Source organism: Polypterus senegalus, chromosome 13 (assembly GCF_016835505.1).
Source record: "Polypterus senegalus isolate Bchr_013 chromosome 13, ASM1683550v1, whole genome shotgun sequence".
In the NCBI taxonomy this organism is placed as follows: Eukaryota; Metazoa; Chordata; class Cladistia; order Polypteriformes; family Polypteridae; genus Polypterus; species Polypterus senegalus.
The window spans coordinates 20,910,556-20,937,348 of NC_053166.1; the positions used below are offsets into that span (position 1 = coordinate 20,910,556).

Here is a 26,793-nt window from a genome sequence, read left to right on the forward strand (position 1 = left end):
CCTTTCTTATTTGCAACAGGTTGACAGATTTGAAAACATTCTGTTAGTGTTTTATGCAATTGTACTAAAAATTTCAAATTGGCACATTGTTCAACTTTTAAACTTAGCATTTTAGTGAGCAGCAGTATGGTTCATGCCAGGAAAGCACCACTGATGCACTGTTTGCTCTGAGGATGTTAATGGAGAAGTTTAGAGAAGGCCAGAAGGAGTTGCATTGCGTCTTTGAGAAAGCATTTGACAGGGTGCCTCGAGAGGAGCTGTGGTATTGTATGAGGAAGTCGGGAGTGGCAGAGAAGTATGTAAGAGTTGTACAGGATATGTACGAGGGAAGTGTGACAGTGGTGAGTTCTGTGGTAGGAGTGCATTCAACGTGGAGGTGGGATTACATCAGGGATCGGCTCTGATCCCTTTCTTATTTGCAATGGTGATGGACAGGCTGACAGATGAGATTAGACAGGAGTCCCGGTGGACTATGATATATGCTGATGACATTGTGATCTGTAGTGAGAGTAGGGAGCAGGTTGAGGAGACCCTGGAGAGGTGGAAATACGAGAAGAGAGGAGAAGAATGAAGGTCAGTAGGAACACCAAGACAGAATACATGTGTGTAAATGAGAGGGAGGTCAGTGGAATGGCCAAGAAGTAGAGTTGGTGAAGGTGGATGAGTTGAAATACTTGGGATCAACAGTACAAAGTATTGGGGAGTGTGGAAGAGAGGTGAACAAGAGAGTGCAGGCAGGATGGAGTGGGTGGAGAAGAGTGTCAGGACTGTTTTGTGACAGACTGGTACCAGCAAGAGTGAAAGGGAAGGTCTACTGGATGGTAGTGAGACCAGCTATGTTATATGGGCTGGAGATGGTGGCACTGACCAGAAAGCAGGAGGCAGAGCTGGAGGTGACAGAGTTAAAGATGCTAAGATTTGCATTGGGTGTGATGAGGATGGACAACAGGATTAGAAATGAGGACATTAGAGGGTCAGCTCAGGTTGGACGGTTGGGAGACAAAGTCAGAGAGGCGAGATTACTTTGGTTTGCACATGTGCAGAGGAGAGATGCTGAGTATATTGGGAGAAGGCATTAAGGATAGAGCTGCCAGGTAAGAGGAGAAGAAGAAGGACTAAGAAAAGGTTTATGGATGGGGTGAGAGAGGACGTGTAAGTGATGGCTGTAACAGAGCAGAGGACAGAAAGATATGGTCCACTGTGGCAACCCCTAATGGGAGCAGCCGAAAGAAGAAGAAATAAAACAGGGAATGTGGCAGTTTAATTAAGACTAAAATAAGCGATTAAGGATTCACAATCTTAACATGCAAGACAACTAAAGTGAAGCAGAAAAATGTCACTTATTGACATTAATAATTGACTTCTCATGAAGCAACTGATTTGGAACAAAACCCTGTAGCCAGAACCGGCGTGGCTCACCTCTGATTTTAAAAATCTGAGTGTTGAATAGCAAATGAATTAAATGAAGTTAATTAGCAGCACAAACTGATCATTAATTAAGAAAATGGCTATTAATGAAAACCTATAGCCACTGTGGCCCTCCAGGATCGGAGTTGGGCTCTATGGCACTTTTAAGAGAGAGGGGCCTTGATGGCCTTGAGTTTATTTAAGGCAACTTCTGTATCAGGACAGAATTAAGAGGTTTTTGAGCTCAGTCATGGCACTGACGGATTTTAACATTAAGCATCACAAACAACTTATATTGGCAAGCAGAGATTAAGCTTCCATTGTCCAGTCTGGCACACAATAGGAATGTTCAGATTTCATTGTCTACATTGATAATTTTATAGAAAACTAAAAGATGTACCATTTAATTGATTACACTGGGTGGCACCCGAACTGGGGGCACTATCGACTATAATAATCACCTGCTCTAAGTGGTGCTTGGGTCCCTATGCCTTGGGTGGTCTGTCATGTGCTGTAAAATCAGCGCGTGTTCCCAACATCTCTCTCTCTCTCTCTCTCTCTCTGCTGTAAGTACCTTCATCATTTTATTTTGCATTTTCAGCAGACAAAACTCACTTCTACTTAGCAAAACCACAGAAACCAAGTGCAGATTACTTAGAAAACATTTCTCTGATCAGGTTTAAGAGCTCATTTTCAAAGGTGGATTGCTAGACAGCATTCAAATATAAGGTACCATATATGTGCATAGATTATTGTACTCTTATTAAACATTTTGCTTTGGTTTATTAAGAAAGAGATTAAGATAAATATAGATACAAATGTAATAAAGACTCCATGAGACAACAAACAAAAACTGTCATTCAGGAGACAACCTGCATCCCTTTATGCACCTGAACAGGACACATTTACCAATCTTCTGAAAATCTTCTCTTTTGCTTAGAATGACTCATTTTTCATATAAAAAAAGCTATTTACAGGAATTAACATTGAAAGAACTGGCCAAAAAACATCAGCCTTATACAATCATTTGTACCTTTTTTATATGCTGATTAAATTTATATTTCTGCTAATAAATTTTGCCTCCTCGCCATTTAGTAAGGCAAACCACTTTATTGCACAAGAATCCCTTTTGTAAAAGCATATTGTTATGATTTGAAGTGCCATTGATTTGTAGATATACAGTAAGCAGCCTGCATAGGAAATCAAATGAGCAAAATGATATATAATAAAATTAACTAGTTTAGTAGAAGCGGGCTAAAGAAGTATTTCATATCCAAACTATTTGTTATCTAAAATCCTTCATTGTTGCTGGTAGCATTGGGTGCAAGACAGGGACCAGCCCTGCAGAGGGCGCCATTTCATTCTGGGACTCGGCTTTCTGTACTGGGGGAACATTAAAACTCCAGTTCAGCTTAGCATGATTTCTCTAGACATGTTTCATAATAAACAATGCTTAGTTCAATACCAAATTATCTAATGTCTAATGTGCTTTAAATGTATTATTTAAATGATAGCTGTGAATACTGCTTGTGTTGGATTCTGAAATGGCTAATTTTATACACTGCAACACACAAATTTTACAAACACAGCAAAAATGAATGGGTCATAATGAGCCCATGACATTACATCAAAGAGGCGGCAGCACTAACCACTGCGCCCCAAACAAGATTGACTGCCTTTAAATTACGTTGTAATGTAATGATTCTTGTTATTATTTCACTATTTGCATTAGTACATTCATTAATCATTGTGGCAGTCATACGTGCTACATGAAATTAGGCTGAAACTCAATTCATTTAAAACACATCTTTGTGGAATTGCTGAATACATGAAGAGTGTAATAAAGCTCTGTAGGAGACACTTACGGAGAGGAAGATTTTTTTCACCACCCCAGTAGTCCATAGCAAATATTTTTAGAGTTCAACAGGCAAGTTGCTGCTTTCAGCCACCATGGAGGATGACGACGCTGAAATATTCTTTGAGGTCTGCAATGTTGTGTTCCATTGAGAAGAAGCTGATGAACGATTGGTTGTGAATGTCAGAAGCGTCTTGGACAGTAGGAATGTTCCTTGAGGTTAGAAGATATCCCATTTGTTTTTGTGCTCTACTAAGTGAGCACTGGTTGTAGATTCAAGGTGGAAATACTGACTTACTCGATTAAGAACATCAGTCGATCTTTTCATATCCATTACATGATCTGGGGCTAAGTTAAGAATGTACTGAAGAGCACAGGATTGATTGTCTCAATAAATGTCATGCTGGAGATAACCTTCATCATTATGGCATGGAATGTAGGATATACCTTGGGCTTAGGAGACGGGCCAGCTGTTTTTGTTCACCAGGACTGGATAGCTGAAGCCGTTTGTTCAAAGATATGTTAGAAGCCTCCAAGGCTGTTAGACTATTGCAAGAGCTCATCAGGCTTTTTTGTGCTACAGAGTATGGATTCAAATTATTGAAGTCGTCTGGATACTAGGAATATGTTACTTTGCACTTTTCAGATGGGTCCCTTGTTTTATGTTCAAGAAATACCAAGAGTACCAGTAAATTTGAGGACAAGGATTTCCACAGTTGAGGAGCCAGATCATGACTTTCAGACGTTAGGTATAATAGTGCACATTGTAACTTATCACATGTGTAAAAGCAGAAGACTCCCCGTATAATGTGGCCATTCTGCGTGGACATTTCAGTTTTATTGGCATGGCCAGCAGAAACAATAATTCTTAATGGCCTTTTTCTTTTTTTAGCATTAAGGATTCAATGGCTGATGGCACCTCAAATGACACTGGCTACAAATCTGCTTTCTTGTACCGGCTGACCAGGCTTTCCACATAAGTCATGCTGCAAGCTACAGAAAGCTGTCTTCCACTTCTGGCTCATTTTTAATCTGCTCAGTATCTGAAATCTGTCCCAGTTCCTGTGGTGTGACCTGGCATTCCTCTGGGATCACTGCAACAACCGTACTGTAATTCTCATTTTCTTGTATGCTGAAAAAGAGAAAACATAGGAATTACTTAGAGAAAAAATGGAGATGCAAGTTGATGATGGGAAAAAAAAATGGGAAAAGTATAGAAACTGCTAATAAAAACAACAAGGAGTGATTTGTAAATTCTATTCCCCCTATAATGTAGGCAGGCAGTGTAGTGTAATGGTTAAAGCTTTGGACTTCAAACCCTGAGATTATGGGTTCAAATCCCACTTCTGATGCTGTGTGACTACGAGCACGTCACTTGACCTGCCTGTGTTGCAATGGGAAAGCCAAAAGAAATGTAACCAATTGTGTACTGGTTGTTGTACAGTAGATTGCCTTGGATGCAGATGTTGTGACGTGTGAGTCATTGTCTTGCACCCCAAAACACGAGGTGGAGTCTCAGTACTTTAGCAAAATCAGCCTTATTCAACTTGAAAGAGGAACAGTAGGGTTATTTATTGCAGTGGGATCTACCACTCTCCGATACACAGACACAGCAAACGGGCGTAGTCGAGACCAGGTCAGTGGACAAGTTATACTGTTCCCTGCATTTATAATTTTCCTTACATCACCCATCAGCGATAGGCGCACCTAGTCGGTCAGACTCGGTCAGCCCATATTTGTTTCTGCGGCACTATGCTGCTGCGCTGTGAACCTGCGGTTACCTCGGCAATGGATAAGCAGTCCTCCACAGACGCGGCAGTAATGCTTTAGCATGTCGTCCAGCTGGGTCCAAAAAGAGTTCAGAAACCTCACAGTGTCAGCCAAATATGTATATATATAATATTTGAAAACACTACAACAACACACGACTTGATGTTATGTATTTTTGAAAATACTTATGTTAAATCTGATGACTGCAATACGTTCCAAAAAAGCTGGGTCAGTTCACCAGTGTGTCACATCACCATTTCTTTTAATGAGTGTTTGGACACTGAAGATTCAAGTTGGTTAAGTTTAGCAAGCAGATTTTTCCCTCCATTTATTAATTTATGCAGTTCTTCAGCTTCATTTCTCTATTTTATCCTTCATAATGCACAACACATTGCCAATCATAGACAGGTAAGGACTGCAGGCAGAGTATCCACACTCTTGGCCTATGAAGCCAATCACTTGTGATTTGCTGTTGTCACACTGAAAAATACAAGAATGTCCCTATAAAAGATGGTGTCTGGATGGCATAATATGTTGCACATATGTTTCTGGATTAGTGGTGCCCTCAAAGATACCATGGGCACTGACATAGCCAACACACCATGACAGATGCTGGCTTTTGGATATGACGCTGACAATGGCTAGGATGGTCTTTTGCCTATTTGGCTCAAAACACAATTCCACTATGTTACTATCCATCTCAGATGAGGCTGAATTCAGAGTAGTCGGCAGCCCTTATGGACAGTCTTAATGCATGGCTTCTGCTTTTTAGAGTAAAGCCTTAACTTTCACCTGTGAATTCAGCGACGGATGGTGTTGGCTGACAAAGGTTTACTAAAGTATTCCTAGTAGCCCGTGTCATGATATCCATTACAGCAGCGTTTCTCAATCTTTAAGTATTTGCGACCCGAGTTTTCATAACAGTTTTAATTGCACCCCCCCAACATTTTTTTTGAAATATAGATGCATATTTTATTATACCTACTTAACTTTTATCGACATTTATCTAACTCTATATTTATTGTTCTAGTATCAGAATGTAGTTTAAGTTAATTTGTTTTGGTTTCAATAGATGTTCATATTTTTGATTCTTGTTATCTTTTTTTCACATCTTCGCACCCCCCTTTTTGTTACTTTGCACCCCCCTAGGGGGGCCCGCCCCACAGGTTGAGAACCACTGCATTACAGACGCATGAGGGTTTTTAAAAACAGTGACGTCTTAGGGATCGGAGATGACGCATGTTCATAAGTGTTTTGTGGCTTTGCAAATTGCACTCACTGAGATTCAATAATTTCTTGAATCTTTTAATTATATTGGGCAGTGTAGAGGGTGAAATGACCAAAATCCTATTGATTGGGGAACGTTCTCCTGAAAGTGCTGGATTATACATAACTCTGAGGCTAGGGATCTGCACTGGCAATCGGAAGGTTGCTTGTTCAAATCCCATAAAATGCCAAAAGGTACTCTGCTCTGTAGGGCCTTTGAGGAAGGCCCTTAACCTGTAATTGCTGAGCACTTTGAGTGGTGAGAAAAGTGCCATATAAATGCAAAGAATAATTATTTAATATTATACATTGACGCATCTGTTGGCAAACTGGTTTGGCCTATCCTTGCTCTTGGACGACTAAGGGTTTTTGTTTTTGGAAGTTTCTCATACACTAGAGTAGTGGTGAGCAATGTCAGTCCTGGGAGTCCAGCGGTGGCTGCAGGTTTTTGAGGTATAGTGAGAAGTCGGTTATTGCTGATGAAGCACTTACTGCTCAAGTGAAATTTTTCTGTTTCATTTTCATTGTCTCGCTTGTTAAGATTTTAAACCATTAATTGCTTTTTTTTTTAGTCTTCAACAGCCGCATTCACTGTTTTTCATTGTTCCTTACTAGCCACCAATCCATCCATCCATTTTCCAATCTGCTGAATCCGAACACAGGGTCACGGGGGTCTGCTGGAGCCAATCCCAGGCAGGGTGCCAACCCAACGCAGGACACACACAAACACACCAAGCACACACTAGGGCCAATTTAGAATCGCCAATCCACCTAACCAGCTGTCTTTGGACTGTGGGAGGAAACCCACGCAGACATGGGGAGAACATGCAAACTCCACGCAGGGAGGACCCAGGAAGCCAACCCTGGTCTCCTAACTGCGAGGCAGCAGCACTACCACTGCGCCACCGTGCCGCCCTTCCTTACTAGCCATAAAATGCAAATGACAATGGAACCAGCACCTCTCCATCTTTCTTGTTTCCATTTACACTTGTGCGCTGTTTGGTTTAATAAAATACTTAGAAGGAAAGTGACGAGAAAAAAAAAGTGAAGGACTGAAAATTACTCATCTGTTACAGGCTTCAAATCCTGTAATGACATTCTTAGAAAGGAAGAAATCTTCGATATAAGAATAACCTGATGTGGCTGAGTTAAAGCCCTAATAAGCCATGAAATTAAATAAAATGTGTTATTGGTAAGGACTGGCTTCTAATTAAGCAACTGAGCTGGAACAAAAATATTCAGCCACTGTAGCCATCCAGGACTGACGCTGCTCGCCCCTGCACTAGAACATAATTGCCTTACTTGTTTCAAATCACCTTATTATTTCAATTTGTCAAATTGTTTTTAATCCTTAACTACCCCCTGTCCCAAGTTTTTTGGAACACATCAATTTCAGAAGACATATACTGTATATATTCAAAAAATAATGTAGTTGATTAGGTCAGACATGAAAGAATTTGTCTTTATACTGTTTGTATTTGAATACAGCTCAAATTGAATTTACAAATCGCTCCTTTTTTTTTCTTATTAGCATTTTCCACACATTGGGGTTGTAGGATAGAAAGCACACTTAAACTTTCCCAAGAAAATAAAGACTACTATGCATGTCCCCAATATACTGTACATCATGTCCATATTTAATTCAGTATTTCTGGTAAAAAGAAATTTTCTTGAAGAAAACCAGTGACCTGTAGACAACATCATGGAAATACTGCTTTGTGAATACTGTCAAAATGTCTTCTTTAGAAAGACATGTATCACATTTTTATAAGGGTGCTGAGCAGCATAAAAGCTGGAGTGTAGTGTGCAGGACCACCACCCAGTATCTGGAATTTATTAAGAGAAATGGAGCTTCATTCTTCAAATAGAAAGTATTTAGTTCAGGTCCATACACCGTGGTACAGGGAGATCTTTCTGGTCAGGAGCATCAAACCAATGGATAAAGGAGTACGTGTGTACTCCTCTCTCAAGACACCTCTCCTGAGGGCAGGGAAGTCTTGATGACCATGGGATCACCCCGAAATAAGAAATAAAGTCCATCCACCCATCCATTTTCCAACCCGCTGAATCCGAACACAGGGTCACAGGGGTCTGCTGGAGCCAATCCCAGCCAACACAGGGCACAAGGCAGGAAGCAATCCCAGGCAGGGTGCCAACCCACCGCAAAGAAATAAATCTCGCCTTCAATTGCACTTTATACAGAAAAGGCACCTCACAGTGGTACTTAACCCCTAAGCCCTTTACTGTGGACATCAAGAACTTAGACATACACTTTTGTTGGTGTTGGCAGACCCTTGTGTATGGAAGACAATAAAATAATCACCTGGCTATGCCCCATGGTTCCACTGATCAATAGCCTAATATCAGCAGTGCATATTTTAAAATTTCTATAAAAAAGTAGGAATAATCGACACAGTAGAATGTGCAGCCAATGGGTAAATGGCAGAAAAAGTTCAAGATAGTGTGGTTATGGTGCTGCACAAAAAAGTGGGATCTGTGTAACAGAGACGGAGCTCAGCTGCTGTCACCAGGAAACGCTCCACCTGCAGTGTTTAGGGGACAACTCTATAAATACAAGTGTTGGTGTTCTCCTATCGCTTAGCATAAAAAAGAGCTGCTCCTTAGGTCATTTGTGCTCTGGACTTCATGGGTTCACAGGTGACCACCAGCAGATACCACAGAGCAAATGTCCAGACAAGGACACATTGTGATGTGATTCCATGACAAAACACTTGACATAGTAGGCAGGATTTGCATCGTGGATGGGAATCAAAACAAAAGTTGAATTTACAGGTTGGGTATTTTGATCAAAACCTGAAATTTGCTTAAATTGGCTTGTTCAAGAGTTTCTCATGCAAGGAAGTTATTTCATTATTTCTAACTCAGATTAGAAATGTTGTTACCCACCGATTTGTTCACATATGCATAATCCATCCAACCCGCTATATCCTAACTACAGGGTCACTGGGGTTTGCTGGAGCCAATCCCAGCCAACACAGGGCGCAAGGCAGAAAACAAACCCCAGGCAGGGCACCAGCCCACCGCAGGGCACACCCCCCCAGGCACAATTTAGGATTGTCAATGCACTTAACCTGCATGTCTTTGGAAGGAAACCCACGCAGACACGGGGAGAACATGCAGACTCCACGCAGGGAGCGAACCCAGGTCTCCTAACTGCGAGGCAGCAGCGCCACTGTGCCGCCCTCATATGCCTAATAATTCTTTAAATTTATGTAGCCTTTTAATCACTACTCAAAGTGCTTTGCATTATGAGTGGAAAGCCACTTCAACCACCAAAAATGTGCAGCACCACCTGGATGATGTGATGACCGCCATTTTATGCGAGTACACTCACCACACATTAGCTGTTAGGTGGTGAAGGGGTGAAAGATAGTTAGTCAGTTAGAAACAGGGGATGATTAGGGGCCAGAATGAATAGGTCGTAGTGGGCAGTTTAGCCAGGGCATTGCAACATACCCTGCTCTTTATGAGTTAGATATTTCCCGATGCTCAGGAATCTTTTATGACCACAGAGAATCAGGACCATCAAAATCAGAGAATGGCGCCAATTTTACAGCATAGTGTTCTCATCACTGCATTGGGATCCACATTCAAACCAGCGGTTGGGCATTCCCTGCTGACCATGCCAAAACCTCTTCCAGCAGCAACCCAAGCTTTTCCTGGTTGGTCTCCCATCCAAGTACTGGCCGGGCCTGACCATACTTAGCTTCAGGGGGATGACCTGTTTTAGAAGTGTAGGAGGTAAGGCTGATGACCTTAAGAAATGATGTACCGCATTGCAGGATGGCTAAACTAAACAGAGGACCCAAAAATGTAGACAACAAGAAAATGTAACCAAAATTATCTTGGCACAAACTCCAACAAAAATAATGGTCAGAACTTTGCATACTTCTTGCACTACTGTAGGTCAGTGAGGCATAGATATTAATGTTTCTTTCCTTTCTCCCAAGAAGACATGCCAACCAAGGTAACAAAGAGTGCATATCGTTAATTAAAGGTGGAATGAGCTTAAAAACATCTTCATCACACGCGATGGCCTTTGACGCTAACAAACATGAATTCAACTAAATGTGCTTAATGTACATTGCAAAGTGGAATGACTGCTCTTCAACTAAGATATTCTGAGTTTCACATTTTTTGTCTGGATTGGCTTAATATCTGCTATTTATCAACTCCCTGCATTGTCTGCTCTCCTTGGGCTGTCTGTGATGTCACCTCTTAAGTCACATTGCTCTCCGTTTAAGAGGCAAAGTTCTACACAATAATAATTCTTCGACTCAAAATGTATTAACTCACAGACATTCTGTTGTCATATTTGGTGACGGATCTGCAAGGTGTTTTTGACTCTCTACTTTTATATTAGTCTCAGTGTTAAGCAGACACTATAATTGCATCTGAATTAACGCTGGACTGAACTAAATTTTACTTCTGAATAATTTAAAACACAAGTAGCAGCAGGCGTAGTGGAGTTGTACATGATGGAAAGCACCCTTAACGTTACTGTATTTTCAAGTGTATACACAATAGCTTTTTATAGTCATAAACGTCATTTACTCTGTATTTGTCTCTGTTTCTGGTACTTTCACTTCAGCCTCCTCTGGCTTTGGATCTGGTATCGGGATGATATATTCATTATCTGGGCTCAGGGCTGAATCAGGTCTTTCTGAGGAAGAGGAAGTTGGTCTTAAGTTATCTCTCCCCAAAATCCTTGGCTTTGTTCGGACCACTGCGGGGTGATCACTTTTAAAGAATTCTTCATCCACTTGGTCATATTTCTGAAAAATAAATAAATGTCACTGTAAGAAACAAAACAAAACAAAAAAATGCAATATTTATACAAATGATCTTTTAAAGGATCTCCCTAATTAGGATCCTGACTAGTTGCACATACCGTTTTACAATTAGTAAGCACTGTATTGCAGAACTGTAACTTGGACGTTTTCTTTTTTTAAACATTACTTAGCTAATTAATCCAGATGTTGCGGACGTTCAATTCCTCATGTGGTGCTGATTCACCTATACAAGTCCCTGATGTAGGAAAAAAATCCCCTGGGTTGCTAAGCTTGAATGACTAATTACTTCCCTAGCAGAGACTTTCAGCAGTTTTGTTGACTGTCAAGTAGGAAACGCGTCTGCATGAGCTTATCTGACACTAGACAGATTTTAAAATAATTGTTCTGTCCCTCAAGTCATCCATTTTAGGCACCCACATTTTTCCTTTTAAAGGTCCTGTCCCATACTCTCAAACATATGCAGTTTTTAATGTCTGGAAAACATTTGGGATTAAATCACTTAGAGATCTGAACATAGATAACTTATTTACATCCTATGAACAACTACACTCCAAATTTAACTTTACAGCAACACATTTCTTTCACTACTTTCAAATTAGAAACCTTGTTAAACAGAACCTGCCCAGTTTTCCTCACCTCCCACCTACCTGTATGCCGGAAAAAATATCGATCAGTCCTGAGGACTCAGACAGCAGTTCCATAATATATAAAACCATTTTACAGTCCCTTCCTTTCAAAGATCCAAGAGTACAGGGGGAAAAGGATCTCTCACTCAACATCTCAGAAAAGGAGTAGAAGGTACCAATGCACAGAATTCACTCGAGCTCCATATGCGCAAAGCATAGAATTATTCAACTCAGAGTTATATATCGAGTGCATCTGTCTCATTTAAAATTGTTCAAAATGTTTCCAGGGCAAGATCCAACCTGTGAACACTGCAGTCAAGTTCCAGCCTCACTAGGCCACGTGTTTGGGCCTGCACCAAGTTAACATCATTCTGGACCAAAATCTTTAAATGTCTTTCAGAGAGCCTTGGTGTCACAATCCCTCCTAATCCACTAACAGCTGTGTTTGGTGGGCTCACAGAGGGGCTTAAAGTGGAAAAGAGCAACCAAAATGGAATTGCTTATACTACACTATTAGCACGTAGACTAAACTTGCTTTAAGAAGAGATTTCTTTTTTTAAAAGATCCTTTTGTCTCCTTTTCATTTCAGTAGTTCTGTGCCCAGGTCCACAATATCATCATAGACACTGAAATAAATGTATGATGCAAGTTCTGACATAATTTCCTTTTGAGCCTATTGCTCCAAATCTATTAGGTCAATTCCATGACGCAAACGTTTGAGGATAGGGCACTAGATTGTTCCTTATCTCCACTCATGCATGCGTATTAGCACTTGTTGGCCACAGGGCTTTGTTTCACACCCCAAAGCCTGCTGCAGACATTCTTCTATTTGTCCTTTGGTATTAAAAGCATATAAATATATATATATATATATATATATATATATATATATATATATATATATATATATATATATATATATATATATATATATATATATATATATATAAGGTTTCTAAACTCGTTTGGGACTCCCCCCAATGGGACAACAAGCTGAAGAGCATCCCAAAGCACGATCGAAGATAAGCTGGAAGACAGCTTATCAGTTGCCGGGGCCACTGCGGGCTCCCAGCGTGGAAGCAGCTCACAGCTAAAGCAGATCCAAGTTAATCACGGTCGCACTATAAATACGTGCTGTCAATGGGTGATGCAAGGAACATTATAAATGCAGGGAACAGAGTTACTTGCCACTAACCTGGCCATGACCCTGCCTGATTGCTGTGTCAGTGTACAGTATATATATTGTGGCAGATTGCCAGGGCCCATGCCAGGCTGGGAATAACCTTCAGTATATGTTCCAGGGGAGAAATCGTGGCCTATTCAATACCTCCCCCTAGGCGCTAGATGGAAGTACTCCATGTGCTTGATTGGTGAGTTTCGGCTGCACTTCCGGGTGTGGCTTATGAAAAAGAGCCAACAACTACTACTTGAGGAGCCAGAGTCGGGAGGAGGGAGACAAAGCTGCCTACGAGGAGTGGAGGACTTAAGAGTTTATTTGGTGTTTGTGTTTTTGGGTGTGCTTTTGCGGGACTTTGTTGTGGCTGTGGGACACAGGGAAGATGAGGCCCCCAGCTGAAGAAGAAAATAAAATCCTTTTTGGTATATTTTAACGTGCCTCTGTTGTCAGTCTGTGTTGGGTGCATATATATTGCCTTTATCACAATATATATATATATATATATATATATATATATATATATATATATATATATATATATATATATATATATATATAAATAAAAATAAAATCCAATATCTGTCTGTATGTCTGTCTGCTTTTCGCGAGAGAACTACTTAACAAATTTAGATCATTTTTTTCTATCATTTGCTTGAACATTCTGGTTGATTTTGCGACTTCTCTCATCACACTATGTATTATAGTTCACTTGTGGTACCAATTTATTTCCGGGAATCCGAAAGCGATGCAGTGGGCAGGGCCATCCTCGCTCATGCGCCAGCCTCCATTCGAGTTGGTCTACCTCTCGCCATGTGTTGAAGCCTACCTTGCCTCCACTTAGCTACCGAAACCTGTTTGTTAAATAGAAATTATCATCTACAGACTGTTAAGGAGTAACATTTGATGTTTTTGAGAGAGAGATCAGAGGTATGTGTGTTTTAGAGTGTGACTACAGATTTTTTCTATTTCTTTTTTTTTTCCATGAGGTATTTTAATTTATTACGTCTAGTCTCTTTATGGCATAAGTGGACACCCAGCCAGCAGGAAGCCTTCCAAACCTACTCTGGCTAACAGACTGAGTCCATCGCTTTGCTTTTGTATAAATTTATCCTCACTTTACCAAAAGCCTTTTCTTGTCACACCCCACCTTCAGAGTCCAGTGAGGCTGGAGATTACAAATTAATATTATAAATTGTGAAAGTAAGGAAACCCTGGATAGGAAACAAGGTCAGCCTAGCCATTGTAAAGTTAAAAACCAGTGAAACTGAGTGTTCTCCACTAATTTACAAAATGGCTGATGCCTTGGGGAGGCTCATTTGTTGTTTCTTTATCTCGAACAGAGTAGTTGATTAACTTGTGTAAGGGATGACATGTGGATTCCCTTTCCTCACCTGGCTGGGAGGCCCAGATGGGAAATGATCAAAGCAGCAGGGCATTTACTTCCTTAGTCCTTAGCCAGGAAGATGTCAGAAGATCTCAATGCAGGAATAGATATGCTGGCATCCTGGTGGGGTTGGACTGAAGAATAATACCTGGCGGAGATGCTAGTGTGACAGAAGGACAGGAGGAGATAACCTGTTAGGGCTACAGTCTCCCCTGATACACTAAACGGCAAAATCCCTGGGTCAGGATTCCCACACGGACACCTGCAGGGCATGCTGGGAACTGTAGTCCTGTGGGACAACCCTGTTAGTCTCTATGGGGGGATTCTGGTATTAATGATCCCTACTTTGTGGAGCTCCCATTTGTGTCCAAGATAAAAGAGGCTACTTGACCACATCCAGGAGAGTCGGAGTCAGGTGGAAGGAGAACAAAGCTCACCTGGAGGAGTGGAAGGAGAGAGAAAAAGAAAAGAATAGTGTTGTGTCTATACCACTGTCTAAGATTTTTGTAAGGAATTTGTGGAAATAAACCTTATTGTACTAGAATTTGTGTTATGGTTGTTGTGTCTGAGGTTTGGGGTGCTATAATGTTCCCTAGTGGTCACAAATGGTATTTTTATTTTTCACCAGGATCATTATAACTTTAATTGGTATCTTTTTAAATAATTTGGTCATTGTAAAATGATGCAGCGCTAATCAAGGCACAAACTACTCAAAAATTAAGGACATGGAATCCCTTGGCTGACCTCCCTGCCCTTTGGCAGTTTGCAAAATCTGCTTTAAGATGCTACATACAATATTTATCAGCACTTCTCAATAAACCCCTTGGCATGGTAAACTTATACTTAAGATGTGTCTAAAATAGGAGCAGAAAGTTGTTTATCAGTTATAACAATAAATCAAAAACTCACCTTCTTATAAGACTCGGCTAACATCTTCCCAACAGAGTGAACCAGGCTTGCAAATTCTGGTCTTTTCTCAAACTTTTCATCCCAGCACTTTTGCATAATTTCATAGCTGAAAAAAGAAGAAGAAAAAAACTCTCAAGTTTTCTTCAAGAAGAAGAAAAAAAACTATCAAATGATCACACTTTAGAGTAAGAAGTCCTCTAATTAAAATATCTTGTCATCTCCAAGGTCCTTGCCACTGCACTTTGGCAGTGGAAATCAGGATTCATAGCTCACTTGTAAAGCGTGCCCTTAATTTTTCACAGTGAAACATGGTGGAGGGAAGACAGGAACAGGATTTCAGGTTAGGATTGCAGGGAAGATGGATGGCACTAAATACAGGACAATTCATGGGGAAAACCAGTTCCACTCTGCCAGAGACTTGAGACTGAGATGAAGATTCACTTCACAGCGGGACAACAAATGACCCTAAACATACTGGTAAAGCTACACTAGAGTTGTTTAAAGGGAAGCACTGAAATGTCCTAGACTGATTTCGTCAAAGCCCAGACCTCAATCCAACTGAGAATCTGTGGCATGACTTGAAGATGGCTGGACACCAATGCAACCCGTTCATCTTGAAGGAGTTTGAGCAGTTTGGCCTTGAAAAATGGGCGAAAATCCCAGTGGCAAGATGTGCTAAGCTAATAGAGACATTCTCCAGGAGACTTGCATCTGAATTACAGTGAAAGGTGGCTCTACAAAGTTTTGACTATTGGTTGGTTGAATACCTATGCACACTCAGGATTTCTGTTTTTTTGTCTTAATTATTGTTTGCATCAGAATGAAAATATTTTCCATCTTTAAGTGTTATACATCTTGTGTAAATAAAATATTGCTAATCCTCTAATTTCTTAGAAATTGCCTTAGTCAATGGGTGGGCCTCTCTGGCAGTGTCTTAAATTGGTTTGAATCCTACCTGACAGGGAGAAAAATTTTTGTCAGTTGTGGGAATTACAACTCGAAGACCCCTGATATCCGATATGGTGTTCCACAAGGCTCTATCCTGGGTCCGCTGTTATTCTCAATCTACATGCTTCCGTTAGGTCAGATTATCTCAGGGCACAACGTGAGTTACCACAGCTATGCTGATGACACACAGCTGTACTTATCAATAGCACCTGATGACCCTGATTCTATTGATTCACTAACACAATGTCTGACTTGTATCTCAGAATGGATGAATAGTAATTTTCTCAAGCTAAATAAAGAGAAAACTGAAATCTTTGTGATTAGCAATAATGGATACAATGAGGCTATTAGAAATAAACTGAATAAATTAGGATTAAAAGTTAAGACGGAGGTAAAAATCTTAGGGGTAATTGTTGACTGTAATCTGAATTTTAAATCGCATATTAATCAGACCACTAGGACAGCATTTTTTCACTTAAGAAACATAAGTAAAGTTAGACCTCTTATATCACTGAAAGATGCTGAGAAATTAATTCACGCGTTTGTTTTCAGTCGACTAGATTACTGTAACGCACTCCTCTCAGGACTACCCAAAAAAGACATAAATCGTTTGCAACGAGTGCAGAATGCAGCTGCTAGAATCCTAACTAGGAAAAGAAAATCCGAACACATTTCTCCAGTTTTGATGTCACTACACTGGTTACCTGTGTCATTCAGGATTGACTTTAAAATTCTGCTTATGGTTTATAAAGCCTTAAATAATCTCGCCCCATCTTATATATCGGAATGTCTGACACCTTATATTCCAAATCGTAACCTCAGATCCTCAAATGAGTGTCTCCTTAGAATTCCAAGAACAAAACTTAAAAGAAGTGGTGAGGCGGCCTTCTGCTGCTATGCACCTAAAATCTGGAATAGCCTGCCAATAGGAATTCGCCAGGCTGATACAGTAGAGCACTTTAAAACACTGCTGAAAACATATTACTTTAACATGGCCTTCTCATAACTTCAATTTAACTTAATTTAACTTAATCCAGATACTCTATATGTTCAATTTCCTCATAATAACTATTCATGGTGGCTCTAAACTCCGTACTGACCCCTAATCTCTCTTCTGTTTCTTTTTCCAGTTTCTTTGTGGTGGTGGCCTGCGCCTCCACCACCTACTCAAAGCATCATGATGCTCCAACAATGATGGATGGATTAAAAGGCAGAACCATCAAGCCCTAAATCCAAAGAGGACTGTTTCATTTATGTCAGGTAGAATGCCCAGAGGGGACTGAGCGGTCTCATGGTCTGGAATCCCTACAGATTTTATTTTTTCTCCAGCCCTCTGGAGTTTTTTTTGTTTTTTCTGTCCCTGGCCATTGAACCTTACTCTTATTCTATGTTAATTAATGTTGACTTATTTTATTTTCTTACTGTGTCTTTTATTTTTCTATTCTTTATTATGTAAAGCACTTTGAGCTACGGTTTGTATGAAAATGTGCTATATAAATAAATGTTGCTGTTGTTGTTGTCTCTAAAAAATCCATTTTACAGTAATTCTAGGTAGTAATGTGACAAAACAGGACAAACACCGTGTGGGAGGAATATTATCGCAAGGTGTTGGGTATGGAAGACAAAAATGTCAGTATTCTTCTTAACTAACAGGAGAAATGAATCAAAGTTTATTAAACACAAATTTAATAGGGCACAAATAAAAAAATAAATAAGAGCCAGGAAGCGGGACTTACATTTCATCTGTTGCGTGGGTGGGTTTGCACATTCTGTAGCCTCTCTTGAGGGCAGTGTAAAACAACTCGTTCATTGGAAGATTAGGATAAGGGGTCCCACCTGTAGTAAGAGGAAAACATGACTGCTTACAAAGGCTGTTAGGCTGGAGTCTTATTCACAGCTCCTTCTGTCATACCCGCCAGTGCTGCCAGGATAAGCATTGGCTTCCTGTGACCCAGTCTACAAAAACAGGTTAGAGAACAGATGTATGGTTAGCTCCTTCACAAAATGACACCTCACTGCTTTGTATAGTTACCTGGGTAAATCACCTTAGTAAATTTTAAAATGTTTCCCAGCTCTACCGGGGCTTTACTTAATATTATGGTGTGCTGGACTAACCTCCATGTCCATTTTAAAGATCTCTTCCAATAAGCTACCACAGAACATTTTCTTTTTTCTTCTACTTTCTAGAGGGTTTGCCAATGTGGTGGGGTGTGGATGGGACACCTTAAACTTGTCCTGTTCATTTACTTTATCCACACAGCAAAAATTAGCAGTGCTGATTTAATTCTTAGACTCTACCATAAAAACACTCTCCATTGTCAGACAAATGTGTTTAGGAGACAACTTTAGGGCTCATCTGATGGTAATTTCTACTCCAAGTCAGGCAGTGGTAGATTCTAACTGTATCTCCTTTTCCTTTATTTGCAGAGCAGAAGATTGACAGTTGAAGGCCTCTAACATCACTTTCTGACTTCCTGGACCTGCTCCTTCTGCTTGCTCTGCCTCATAACCGTCTGGATACAGCTGGTTGAAGACTCACATCTGTGAAGTCACTCTGCAAAACCTTGTGCTGTTTATACTCTTTGTTTTTTCATCAATTATACAATTTATGATCTTTTTGTTGTCTTATTTCTACTCCATATACTGTATTCACTTTCAAAGGTTAATTTAACACAGATTCATCATTCTGGATGGGCCACAATTGGCTGTGTCTGCCCTGTCAGACTGCTAGGCATATCCATCAATGATACCCATTTGGATTTAAAAAGTAATATTAAAAAAGTCTGAATTAGTGTAAGCCACCTTAATTTGGGGTGTCCATAAGAAATGTAATGATTTAATTCATGAGGTAGATGCACATAATAAACACGAATAGTTGCATCAGATGTTTGAAAAATTAAAAGGTGTGCTTCAATTTAAATGTTTAAAGTTTAAATATTCTCATTTGTAATAGAATTGGGTCATTTTTCAGCCTCTGATAGTGGTCCATAGGATGCTACATCCCTGGTGATGATTAAAACATTAAAAATAACATCATATTCATAGTCACCTACCTTGTAATTGTCTAAAATGATTCCCTAAATGGCAATGTTTGAAATTTATCATTTTTAACCTTCTGAAAGTGGATTTTACAGAGCTAAGACCACCAGTAAAGAAGCAAATGTTAAAAATATTATTATATTCATGATCAGCAACCACAAAATAGCATGAAATGATGCTCCACATGCCTATATTATGGATCCTTATTTTTTTAAAGTTTTGTGAAAAGAAATAACTTTGACTCCTGGTATCCCTCTGCGGGGTAAACCTCTGGGGTTGGTTGATGTGGCCTGCACAACTTCAAGTCCTTCTGATCATTTTGCAGAAGACACCTATTAGTTCACAGTTTATCATCCATCCATTATCCAATCCACTATATCCTAACTAAAGGGTCACGGGGATCTGCTGAAGCCAATCCCAGCCAGCACAGGGGACAAGGCAGAAAACAAACCCCAGGCAGGGCGCCAGCCCACAGCAGACTCTTAATCATAAGAGTCTAATTTCCTGCATAACATATGGCCTAAAAATTAGTGTATTTCAGGTCTAGAAAGCCAAAAACATAGATGAACACCAAAAAGCTTGATATCTTACATAACTAGACATCAAGATTGATAAAGTGGCTTATCATATGTGCTGAGTTTTCTTATACCAGTGAGTCAAAAGATATACCACACAGAAAAAAAAGAAAACTGATACCGTGCTTGAATGACATAAAAAAGCTTACATAACTAGACATCAAGACAGAATGACAGGTATATCATATGTGGGGGATTTCTCTTACAGGTGACTCTGGAGGCACTGGACAAAAAAAAAAAACTTTTTTCAAAGCGTTCATAAGTAATTCTTACTAACATAAAAATAAAATATATACTTATGAATTCACAATTAATTGATGAATTAACCCTAACCCTAATCCTAACCTTATAGCCGTGGCTCACATCCCCTACTCTAATTCTAACCCTTATAGAAAACATGATTATATTTCTTGCCCAAACTTTTTATTTGCCGCTGGTGGCACCTCAGAATTATGTTAAGTGGGAGATTTGTGAGTACAATCAAAGTCGTTAATGTAGATCCTTAATAAATACACAATAAAGAGTATCATTTTTCTATTCCAGCTACAAAATGAATGTGTACGGCATAGTGATTCAGACTTCAGCCGTGGCATGGCCAAATGGGGAGGCAGCTAGATGGATGAGGTCTCCAGGACTCTAAAAATATCCAAACCTAATTATGTCATATCATCTACTGTTAAACCGTACTTCTAAAATTTTTATTATTATGCTGTATTAAGGCATTGTTCTGTTCTGTGTATTGCATTGTATTGACCCCCTACTTTTGACACCCACTGCACGCCCAACCTACCTGGAAAGGGGTCTCTCTTTGCACTGCCTTTCCCGAGGTTTCTTCCATTTTTCCCTACAAGGTTTTTATTGGGAGTTTTTCCTTGTCTTCTCAGAGAGTCAAGGCTGGGGGGCTGTCAAAAGGCAGGGCCTGTTAAAGCCCATTGTGGCACTTCCTGTGTGATTTTGGGCTATACAAAAATAAACTGTACTGTATTGTATTGTACTTCAAGATCAGAGGGACATGATCAGAGATAACAATAGCATCGTAGTGGCAAAATTTGGTAGTGGGCAATAAATTATTTTCGATAAAGAAAGTTTTAGATAAAGTCTCTGCCATCCACATTAAGTGCATACATATAAATCAAGATTACTTTGGATTTGAAAATTATTTTAAAAAGTGTGAAAGTGGACTAGAAAGGTGTCACACACGCAGCCAGATATGTTGACATCCCTTGTGATTTTTAGACATATAAATTGACTTACTGAAATGATGAGAACAGCAACTCAGTTATCAGGTTTGACATATCCTTGAACTAGAAGTTGTGTAATGTGACAACTGTTTTAAAATGTGTTTCACATATTGATTGTATCTGTGTATAGTTTAGCTGAATTATATTTAGAACTGGCTTTAAAATATGCCTCCAGTGTCCTCATCATAAATTACCCATCACTATGACATAGCGTCTTTCAGAATCAGATACTATGCCTGAAGCTACAAATAAGATTGTTTTATGTATTAAGATTCCCTCGTATCTGATTTTCTTTGTACAACTGGAGTGAAAAATTTGCCTGATCAAATCACTTGCTATGTCTCCTGTAAAAATGCTATCTTAGCATTTCAGCCTGGCAGGCGAGAGAAAACTTTTTTTTTTTAAATCAAAATTAAGACCTTTGACATTCCAGCTTACAAAGTTCAATGTTTGGTCAGAGAGACACAACTTCTCAACATTTAAGGACATTTTGTAATCTTAAGTAGCTTTAACCTTGATTTCATATTATTGCCACATGTTATGGCTTAGGAGCTTATCATTATGTTGGCACTTACAATTCTGGGGGTATGAAGTGATAACCACGACTTTTATTACAGATATTTGGGAAGATTAATCTCTCTCAAACTATCTTTATCATAGAAAACACCCACATTAATCGTGATTGGCAAGCAACTAGCAAGTGGTAGGTATGGGAAATGCGCAAGCATTAGCCGCAAGAAAGGTGCAAAACAGAGTCAGACTAAATCACAAGTGTCAGGTTTGTTCAATATGAATGACAATGGCAAAGAGAATCCTAAACAAGTTATAATGAACACATTATTATTTTCGTCACTCTCCCTCTCTTCTTTCTTCTTTACTGTGTGTGTGTGTCCTGCACTGACTGGAGTGTTTGTACTGCTTACACCATACAGACAGGTTTTGTCTCACTTGGCGATGCTTTATTCTGATGTTAAGGGAATAATTAATACACAGAATGATTCGGATATTTTTATCGCTTCAATGTAAATGGAAGTTTGGTGATGGGGGCAAAACTTTTTGTTATCAAGTTAAGTTGAAATTCTAATTTTATGGTGTTGAAAATGTCACAAAAAGACTGATTTAGCATGTCAGTATGTGTATCTGCCTGTTTTGAAGTCTTAAATTAAGATTTGTATCAGAAAATTCTGCATTTTCTTACTTTGTGTGGAGCACATGGATGACTCACACCCCAAAAAAGACAAGACAATTTAGAACAAGTGGTTCTACGGATATCCACTCTTAACACTGAGAACTTTGTACAATGATAAACTCTGATTAGAACTGACCTATTTTCTTGAAACAAGTTTCATTGTGTTTATCCTGTTGTAGGCTTCATGCTTATTACATTTGGTCAAGTACTTATCTTTGTATTCTTCAAAAGGAGTTTGACCTATGTCCTACAATAATTGTTAAATTAAGCGGGATTTTTACAGTCTGTTCCATTTAGCCATGTGACTAGGCCTTTTGATTTGCACAGTTTTGCACGAGTAGTTTTTGAAATTCATAATATATTCAAAAATACAGTACATGCATGCAAACACATATGCACAGTCCTTCCACATGTTGAATAAGAGAAGTGTCTAAAATTACATGATATATTTTTTTAACTCTTACGTTATATTATTTATGTTATTAAAATTTTCGTTTCATTATAATTTATCACACATTTATAATTCTACGAATGATGTTTGAATTTTTATGAAGTTATGTCTTATTGTTATTGTCATTTTATCCATCCATCCATCCATCCTCTTCCGCTTATCCGAGGTCGGGTCACGGGGGTAGCAGCTTAAGCAGAGAGGCCCAGACTTCCCTCTCCCCGGCCACTTCTTCCAGCTCTTCCAGGAGAATCCCAAGGCATTCCCAGGCCAGCCTGGAGACATAGTCCCTCCAGCGTGTCCTGGGTCTTCCCCGGGGCCTCCTCCCGGTTGGACGTGCCCGGAACACCTCACCAGGGAGGCGTCCAGGAGGCATCCTGATCAGATGCCCGAGCCACCTCATCTGACTCCTCTCGATGCGGAGGAGCAGCGGCTCTACTCTGAGTCCCTCCCGGATGACTAAACTTCTCACCCGATCTTTAAGGGAAAGCCCAGACACCCTGCGGTGGAAACTCATTTCAGCCGCTTGTATTCGCAATCTCGTTCTTTCGGTCACTACCCATAGCTCATGACCATAGGTGAGGGTAGGAGCGTAGATCGACTGGTAAATTTTAAAATGTCATTTTATATTCTTCTTAAAGGCACGGTCATTGGAATTGAGCATCTAAGCATAAATAATGTATATGTGACAAATTAAGTTTGATTTGAATTAATTTGACACATGCACACTCAAAGACATTTCTAAGTGAAGAAAGGTACTAGAGCATATGCTGGATGATGAAGAGAAAGAAATGAACAAACAACAATCACAAACAAAAACCCAATAGATCCATAAAGGTTGACATGCACAGAGGCATTAGGTCAGCCCTGTGCACCAATCCGTCTGTCTATGCAGCTTGTTCACCTCTCATTTGATCAGATGTGTTTAATTTCAAATTAATTTATATATTTAAGTTGTTCATTTGATTGGGAGGATGGCTCAGAGCCTTGCAGTAAGGAGACCAGAGTTTGTATCCCTGGTCCTCCCTGCATCTCTCTGTGTCTGTGTACGTTTCCTCCAGGTGAAGACATGAAGGGTAAGTGAACTGGGGACGCTAAATTGGCACCAGGTCTGTGATGACCAAGCAAAGGTCTGTCACCCTGTCCAGAGTTTGTTCCTTCCTTACATCCTATGCTAGCTGGGATAGGCTGCAGTACCCCCCGCAACCCTGCACTGGATCAAACAGGTTAGAAAATGACATGAAATTTCTTGTTTATTTTACTCTACATTTAAATTTTTACTTAATAAATATAATATAACTAGATGTACTTGGACCTGGGTTCGCTTCCCAGGTCCTCCCTGCGTGGAGTTTGCCTGTTCTCCCCGTGTCTGCGTGGGTTTCCTTTGGGTACTCCGGTTTCCTCCCCCAGTCCAAAGACATGCAGGTTAGGTGCATTGGCAATTCTCAATTGTCCCTAGTGTGTGCTTGGTGTGTGTGTGTGTGCTTCCTGCGATGGGTTGGCACCCTGCCCGGTGTTTGTTTCCTGCCTTGCACCCTCAGTTGGCTGGGATTGGCTCCAGCAGACCCCCGTGACCCTGTAGGTAGGATATAGCGGGTTGGATAATGGATGGATGGATAGATGTACTTGATTGTATATTATTGTACAGTACAATCAATTGTGTCATACTTTAAAATCTTCCCTTGAATCGTTTTCTGCATTATCGCAAAATTTTACATGGAAATTCTCTATGGACAATTCTCTCATTTTATTATAAAAGGAGTACAGCATCCACTGAGGTGCTCAAAACATTTAATGCATTTATCGTCTGATAGTGTATTTGGCTGTGGTGGGCTGGCACCCTGCCCGGTGTTTGTTTCCTGCCTTGCACCCTCCGTTGGCTGGGATTGGCTCCAGCAGACCCCCGTGACCCTGTGTTAGGATATGGCGGGTTGGATAATGGATGGATGGATGGACAGTATATTTGGTTTACGCTAATGTGGCTTCTGAGTAAAAGATCAATTCTATTGATGTCAGTACATCTACTGGAGTGTAGAATATCTGCACATACTGGCGTTGACTTCTTGTCACAATCCATCCCTTCAATCAGGGTGCATATAAAGATGAAAAGAAGCCGTAAAAAGTGCAAGGTAGGATTTTAAAGTGTGTTGCTCAGTGCCTACCAAGAGTAAAGATCTCCCATAGTAAGATGCCATATGACCAGACATCACTCTGTGTGGTGTACAGGTTGTGGAAGATGCTCTCGGGGGCCATCCACTTCAAAGGCAGGAAGGTCTAGGAAAGAAAACAAAAAGAATTAGGCAAGCGAGATGGGGTAAGTATGAGGGGAGATCTTCCTGAGCACCCTTTACCAAGCAGTTGTCCATATTCATGGAGGGGGCACTACTTTTTCTAATTTCAAAATTCTTAGAGACTTTACCACTGTGACCACAGATACACCATGGTTGCACATGTATGCAAGGAAAGCAGTACAACCAACCCGAACAAAATGATCATAAAAGTACTGATAACTGTTGATCAATCCTTGTTCTTCCTCTAGCTTTCACTTTACAGTGTCTATCAAAAATATTCACCCTCTTGGACATTTTCACATTTAAATTTTTATACAACAATGAATTACAATGAATTTATTGGCCTTTTGACACTGATCAACAGAAAAAATACTTTTTAACCTCAAAGTTCAAAGAGATCTCTGTAAAGTGGTGTACATTTATTTCAAATAATTGATCTCATAAATATTCCCTCTTTAACTCATTATTTCCTAATGGCAGTTATGACAGCCTTGAGTCTGTCCATTCAGGTTTCTCTCTCTCTCTAACAGCTTTGCACATCTACACTGTGCCATTTATGTTTGCCAAACCACTCCAGCTCCGCCAGGCTGCAGGGTAATTACGAGTTAACAGCCTTTATCAAGTCCAGCCACAAATTCTCCATTGGATTGACATATGCCATCTGTGTTAGCAAACTAAGCACATTAACATTTTGAAGCCATTCTGTGTAGTTTTGGATTTATGTTGTCTCCAGTAGGTGACGCTTGCTCTCTGGGATTATGTTCTTTATAGAAATGCAGGACATACTTGAACCTGTATATATACCCCTCCAGTAACCAATCACATGAGAGGAATATGGTACAAAACCAATCAGATGAGATCAGTGATCAGTAACCAATCAGATGAGAGGAATATAGCACAAAAAGCAGTGTGGTCATCGTTTAGTTCTTCAATGGGGAATATTGAATATATATATTGTGATGGGGCAGCATGGTGACGCACTGGTAGAGCTGCTGCCTCGCAGTAAGGACACCTGGGTTTGCTTCTCTCCGTTTATACGTGGGTTCCCTCTGGTTTCCTCCCACTTGTGTACTTTTTCATAATTTCAAAGTTTTAAACATGTCAATGTTAGATTTAGTTTGTATTGTAATTTTATATTTGTGATAGTTGAAATGAGATATGATGTAAATAAGTAACGGTATGGATGTAAAAAAGAAATGAGTTACTTTTTAATGGTTTGTCTGGCTCTCCCAGCCCTGTTCTCACACTCTTCACATAGTAATGGGCACCATACTTAAATATTTACAGGGTATGAACCATCATTTATGGGCCTGTAGCTCTCTAGTACAAGCAGCACTTGTAGCTGTGTACAGGGACACGAGGACAGACTCAGACAATTGAACATGTTTACTCTGAAGAAAAGTAGAATGCATGGCGGCCTAATCGAGGTCTTTAACCCTTAAACTGCCACATACTTGGGGGTTTAATGCACCTCTGGATGCCAAAAACGTTTTTATTGCGCTTTTTAAGTAAACATCACAATTCCCCAAGAAAAAGTGAGATTTTAATGGAACACATAATTTTGTTCATGCAAAGAGCATCACAATTACGGCAACACTGATCATTTTACACACTGCCAATGAACTATGAAATCTATTAAAAAAAACTACTGGAACAATATGTACAAGTGACTTTAGCTGGTTGTGGCTTTCAATGAATGTACGAGGAATGTCTACTAAGTAATGAAACTGTGATTCCACCTAGTAAACAAAGCAGTCAGAACTGGTTATAACTGCATACGTGGTAACCTTGAACATGTCTGAACCTGCATGACAAGCAGCTAACACTCTATGACGTTCAGTTGAATGTGAGTCG

General features: G+C 39.9%; 1 protein-coding gene across 1 annotated transcript in view; it reads right to left on the minus strand.

Moving 5' to 3' along the window:
* Positions 1-1,061: 1,061 nt before the first annotated feature.
* Positions 1,062-26,793, minus strand: part of pdgfrb (platelet-derived growth factor receptor, beta polypeptide) — a 146,873-nt gene continuing 121,141 nt past the window's right edge. Inside the window, exons 19-23 of the mRNA XM_039774317.1 lie at positions 24,811-24,922; positions 17,893-17,992; positions 15,209-15,314; positions 10,874-11,094; positions 1,062-4,394 (exon numbers count right to left, since the gene is read on the minus strand). Coding sequence (XP_039630251.1) covers positions 4,256-4,394; positions 10,874-11,094; positions 15,209-15,314; positions 17,893-17,992; positions 24,811-24,922 — 678 coding nt within the window. The 3' untranslated portion in view covers positions 1,062-4,255. The remainder of the gene's footprint in view (positions 4,395-10,873; positions 11,095-15,208; positions 15,315-17,892; positions 17,993-24,810; positions 24,923-26,793) is intronic.